The sequence below is a fragment of the Syngnathus scovelli genome, chromosome 4 (genome assembly GCF_024217435.2).
Source record: "Syngnathus scovelli strain Florida chromosome 4, RoL_Ssco_1.2, whole genome shotgun sequence".
Lineage (NCBI taxonomy): Eukaryota > Metazoa > Chordata > Actinopteri > Syngnathiformes > Syngnathidae > Syngnathus > Syngnathus scovelli.
Window position 1 is genome coordinate 7,012,053 of NC_090850.1, and position 6,357 is coordinate 7,018,409.

At 45.2% G+C, this 6,357-nt stretch overlaps 1 protein-coding gene across 1 annotated transcript; it reads left to right on the plus strand.

The window, feature by feature from the left end:
* Positions 1-621: 621 nt before the first annotated feature.
* Positions 622-5,835, plus strand: LOC125966812 (lactase-like protein; the record flags this gene model as incomplete). The annotated part of the gene is made up of 4 exons (XM_049717277.2): positions 622-894; positions 1,144-1,270; positions 1,346-2,149; positions 5,308-5,835. Coding segments are annotated over 3 exons (501 nt in total), but the record flags the coding sequence as incomplete, so codon positions are not given.
* Between the last annotated feature and the right edge of the window lie 522 nt (positions 5,836-6,357).

Sequence of the window (6,357 nt, forward strand, 5' to 3'; positions counted from 1 at the left end):
AGGGCGACATTACCAATGACAGGAACAGGAACCAAAAAGACATCATGACATGAACACACAACAATGATCCGACGGGGAGTGAGGGGCAGACAGTACTTATATACACGACAGGTAACAAGAGGCAGGTGGGAATAATCAAACTAATCGTGGGCACACAGGAGGGGAGGGGCGAGCACACAGACAGAAACCAAGACAACCGACACTTAGTGGAACAGCTGGGGCTAAGGCGTGATAGAATTCTGTCAGGATCGGATGGAAATAGAGCAGGACGACCAAGTGCAGCTTGGACCAGGGTTTATTGAAGAACGCAAACTAACAGACTCGGCAACTGACATGACTTAACAAAACCTAACAATGTGACTGACCAAGAAGACGTGAAACAAAAAGACAGGGTGACATTACCAATGACAGGAACAGGCACCAAAAAGACATCATGACATGAACACACAACAATGATCCGACGGGGAGTGAGGGGCAGAGAGGACTTATATACACGACAGGTAACAAGAGGCAGGTGGGAATAATATAACTAATCATGGGCACACAGGAGGGGAGGGGCGAGCACACAGACAGAAACCAAAACAACCGACACTTAGTGGAACAGCTGGGGCTAAGGCGTGACAGAAGAGTGGCCAACAGGGCCTTGGAGCTTCGCGGCTGCCGGTATTATCAGCACAGGAAAAGTGTTACATCAAGGGTACCTGTGACTTCCTGGGCCTCGGCCACTTCACAACTCGTTATGTCACCCAAAAAAGTTATCCATCAAGCATTGGAGACAGCTACTTTGCAGATCGAGACCTGGCGGAGTTGGTTGACCCACAGTGGCCTGACCCTGGCTCTGAATGGCTCTATTCTGTGACCTGGGGCTTTAGACGCTTGTTGAACTTTGTCAAGGTACACAAAATTTGCATTGAGCTGCATTGTAGATGCTTTAATGAATGTACGGCATTTTAAGCAACTCAAATTTTAACAGTCTTTACGATTACACTGAATAAAGTAAGCCACTGTATCATTAGACAAAAACATTACCCAAAAAACGAAAAGTGAAATACTAAAGCCATGTTAAGGACACATGCTTCATACAGTTACATGAATACAAAAGGGTTGATCAATGTTTGCCATATTTGAAAATATTTCCTATAGACTCAGAACAGGAACCCAATGATCTACGTGACAGAAAACGGTGTATCAGAGAAGACACTGTGCACTGACCTCTGTGATGACTGGAGGATGCAGTACTACAAAGACTACATCAATGAGATGCTCAAAGGTGAGTCCACTATACCGAAGCGATTTAAAGTTACACAATATTTCTGTCAACTTTTTCGACTGATTTGTATTATAGCTGTCAAGGACGGGGTAAATGTCAAGGGCTACATTGCCTGGTCACTCCTGGATAACTTTGAGTGGAATGAAGGCTACGCCGAGAGATTTGGCCTCTACTAGTATGTAGACTTCAAAGTCAAAGTCAGCTTAATGTCAATTTCTCCACATGCCAAAGACACACAAAGAAACCGAAATTTCGTTCCCCGCTATCCCACGGTGACAAGACATGGCCCACAATAGACAATCAAGTAAACAAGTAAACAACAGCGTGCTGAATAAATAATGAATAAAAAACACAACAAATAAATAAATAAATAGGAGGAGCAAAAAAGGAGCAAGTGAGCGTACAGCAGACATTCCAGAAAATAGCGCAACAGTGCCGCACGCTACGCAGAAGGGGGTAACGAGTTCAGGGTCCTAACAGCCTGGAGAAAGAAGCTGTTGGCGAGTCTGGTGGTGCGGGAGCGCAGGCTCCTGTACCTCTTCCCAGAGGGCAGAAGGTCAAACAAAGAATGAGCTGGGTGACTCACCTCACTCGCAATCCTGGTTGCCTTGCGGGCGAGATGGGAAGTGTAAATGTCAGGAACAAAAACAAACCACGGTACCCAAAGGCTTCAGTCCATTACTATAAACGCATTATCAGCTCTAATGGCTTTCCCAATCAGAGAGAGGTAAACTGCAATAGCACACTTAAGCACATTTAAGATCATTTCCGCTGGAGATCATGCAGCATTAAGTGAGATCTTGTGGTTCATACAGGTGGAGGGTTGGAAGAGGAAAGCAATAGAGACGTGTTCTTCTAGTAACCAGCTCCTGGCAGCAGGTAAGCACAATACAGCACTTTTACAGCAGGGACTGATAAACCAAATGGAACCAAACACAAGCTTGTTTCTTCACTATTTTATGGGGATTTTCTTTGCTTTGCCCCCCCAGCTAGAAGAAAATCCCAGGGAGGTTAGGCACATTCAGGAAAGCAAAAGACTTGGCCAGTTCATGATGAAGTTTAGGTACAAGTGTTGAAATCTCAGATCCACTCGATTCTCGCAGCAGAATTATTTGATTTGCTTACCACTCCATATAAAATATCATATTATATTTCAATATTAACATGAAACATGGATAGGAATCAAGAGGATTAGGGCCAATGAAGAAAAAAAGGTAAGTGGGATCCTGATTTTATTCTCAGAAAGTGAGAATTGTGACTTTAATCTCAGAATTCTGACTTTAAAGTGAGAATTGTGACTTTAATGTAGAATCCTCACTTTCTTGCTTTCTGACATTAAAGTCGGAATTTTCCACTGGCCCTAATCCTCTTTCATAGTCATAATGATATTCAAAAAGCATTTGATAAATATATATATTTATTCCTGTTGAATGACTTTGTCTTTAAACATATTAAATACTAGTACATGCAATACAAAATCTTACATTTTATAAACCAAAATATCAGACGTAAACGAATAGACCTTGAATTTTTCCAGTACTCCAAATGCTTAACTATACGCAGTACCAGTTAAATGTTTTGACATACTGTACCTTCTCATTCAATATCATGAGCAATTGTCAACGCTTTTTAATTAGCGAGTCAAAAGATTACAGATACTTAAGGTACATCTGCACCTGTTATGCAATTGAGTGTTATCAAAAAAGCTCATGTTCAGTTATGATTCACTCGCGCGAACTGGAAGCCGTGGCTGACGGGGGCTGTCCTCAGACTGTTGAGGGCCAGGGACAAGGCTTTCAGAGCGGGGGATGAGGCTGGCTTGAGGACAGCGAGGGCCGACCTGTCCCGAGGCATCAAAGAAACGAAGAAGGCGTTCTCGTGCAAGGTCTCCACCCACTTCAAGGACAGCAAGGACGCACGTAGCCTTTGGCGGGGCATTCAGACCATCACGGACTACAAGCCCGCGCCGAGGAGCTGTGAGGGCGACGTCCGTCTGCTGAACGATCTGAACCGCTTCTTTGCTCGCTTCGACGCCCAGAACAGCACTTGCCCGCTGAAGACCACTCCCCCCCCCACACGAGCAGCCCCTGCGCCTCTCTGCCGACGGTGTGAGGAGGGCGCTTGCCGCTATTGACACCCGTAAGGCAGCGGGCCCTGACAACATCCCGGGTCGAGCGCTGAAGGACTGCGCTGGGGAGCTGTCGGGTGTCTTCACGGACATCTTTAACGTTTCCCTGCAGCAGGCCATCGTCCCCTCGTGTTTCAAGGCCGCCACCATCGTTCCTGTGCCGAAGAAACCTGCACCGTCCTGCTTCAATGACTACCGCCCTGTGGCACTGACGCCCATCATCATGAAGTGCTTTGAGCGGCTGGTCATGGAGCACATCAAGTCCGTTCTACCCCCCACCATTGACCCTTTCCAGTTTGCGTACCGTGCCAAGCGGTCCTCTGAGGATGCCATCTGCTCTGCCCTCCACTCGGCCCTCACCCACCTGGAGAGAAAGGACTCATATGTGAGGTTGCTGTTTGTGGACTTCAGCTCTGCCTTCAACACCATTGTGCCGCAGCGACTCATCTGCACACTCGACGAGCTGGGCCTCAGTACCTCCCTCTGCAACTGGATACTGGACTTCCTCTGTCAGAGGCCTCAGGTGGTGCGTGTTGGCGACAAAATCTCCGCCAGCATCACGCTGAGCACGGGGGCCCCCCAGGGCTGCGTGCTCAGTCCATTGCTCTTCACCCTGCTGACGCATGACTGCACTGCGACCTACAGCGACAACCGCATAGTGAAGTTTGCTGACGACACGACTCTGGTGGGTCTCATCACGAAGGGCGACGAGACTCGGTACAGGTCGGAAGTTGACCTTCTGACCACGTGGTGCAGGGACAACAACCTCCTGCTGAACGTCAATAAGACCAAGGAGATCATTGTTGACTTCCGGAAGGGTCACACAACACACCTGCCGCTGATCATCGACGGTGCTGTGGTGGAGAGGGTGAGCTGCACCAAGTTCCTGGGGGTGCACATCAGTGAGGACCTCTCCTGGTCTGCAAACACCTCGTCACTGGCAAAGAAAGCTCAGCGCCGCCTGTACTTCCTGCGGAAGCTCAGGCGTGCATGTGCTCCTCAGGCAGTCCTGTCTACATTCTACCATGGCATCATTGAGAGCGTCCTCACCAGTTGCATCGCTGTCTGGGGTGGTAACTGCACTGAACAGAACTTGAAGGCCCTGCAGCGCATAGTGAATACGGCTGGTAAGATTATTGGTGCTTCGCTCCCCTCCCTGAAGGACATTTACACCTCCCATCTCGCCCGCAAGGCGACCTCGATTGCCAGAGATGTGAGTCACCCGGCTCACTCTTTGTTTGACCTTCTGCCCTCTGGGAAGAGGTACAGGAGCCTGCGCTCCCGCACCACCAGACTCGCCAACAGCTTCTTTCTCCAGGCTGTTAGGGCCCTGAACTCGCTACCCCCTTCTGCGTAGCGTGCGGCACTGTTGCGCTATTTTCGGGAATGTCTGCTGTACGCGCACTTGCTCCTTTTTTTTCTGCTCCTCTTATTTATTTATTTATTGTTGTGTTATTTATTCAGCACGCTTTTGTTATACTTGTTTACTTGTTTGTCTGTTGTGAGCCATGTCTTGTCACCGTGGGATAGGGGGGAACGAAATTTCGGTTTCTTTGTGTGTCTTTGGCATGTGGAGAAATTGACAATAAAGCTGACTTTGACTTTGACTTTGACTTTGATTGACTCTCTGACAGAGGTATTGAAGAAAATTATATTCATTACTATGGTTGTAATTTGCTGTATAGCCACATCACTAAAGAGATATTTCTAGTGTGAAGTCCACCTGATATAACCACATGTGCAGGTAATATGATTTAGTGAAATACAAAGAGCAACAATTAAATAAATTAAATAGGAATCATGTTTGTTCATCTCATCCAATCTTTTTTAGTTAAGATGATAATTAAGAGGATTACATCAACTCGTACAAATTTCGCAGATGTTTCAGTCCCTCTCCTATGTGTTTCAGATCCACTGACAGGCCACATGGAGATGGTGACAGAGATTGTGGTTCCCACTGTGTGTACACTATGCATCCTCCTCAGTGCAGTCTTCCTCATGTTCTTGTTGCAAAGACGCTTGTGAGATAACCAGAACCTAATCATACCTCAGTGGTCATCTGCAAATTAATCAGGTCAATCTGAGAGTGACAGATTCATTTACACGTACAAAGTCAATAGAATTTATTGAAATGGTGTTTCATGATATTTTAAATAAACGCTTCAGATTGTAAGCAGAATATCAGAATAGCCTCTACTTGTCATACTTTGGAAGAATGGATTACAGTTTGGTATTTGACTTTGATTTCCTCCCTTTGTCAAATTTCAAACCATGGGAAATAAAAGTGGTGAGATGTTGACCCCTATGAATTATTGTGCCAAATCAATTTTGAAACATTTTGGTTATATGGTCACACAAGTTAAGCAAACCAAACAACTTGTTCAATGAATATCACAAATAAAGAGAGATGGATTAGAATAATGATACAACTACAAAGATAGTGAAAACAGTAAATGATATGATTGCTGTGGTGTGTTGTGATATGATATCATATAATTAATATAATATAATTTGATGACACTATAGTTTGATTGTTTTTATTTGTCATGACCTGAAAGAACTGCCATCACTTATACAAAGCCTATAACGAATACCCGTACTGAACAAAACTATAAACACAGTACCTCTGTTTCTGCTTCATTCATGAGCAGAACTCGATGATCTACTATTTCTATGAACACAAAATGCCTGCTTTTCCTGTCTGTCTCGGGCCTAAATGTATGCTAGTAAGCTATTTTTCTTTGCCCAAAAAAACATTCACATGCACACAGACCCCACTAAATAACAAATTGTACATTTTAAAGTGGCCTTTTATTCTGGAGCACCTAAGGCACACGTGCGATGAACGTGTGGTCAAATCAGCATTGTTTGCTGAAGCTTCTTGGGTTTAATATATATGTACAGTTTAGTTACAGACTTACAGTATAATGATAATCACGTGTGCAAAAAAATCCTATTA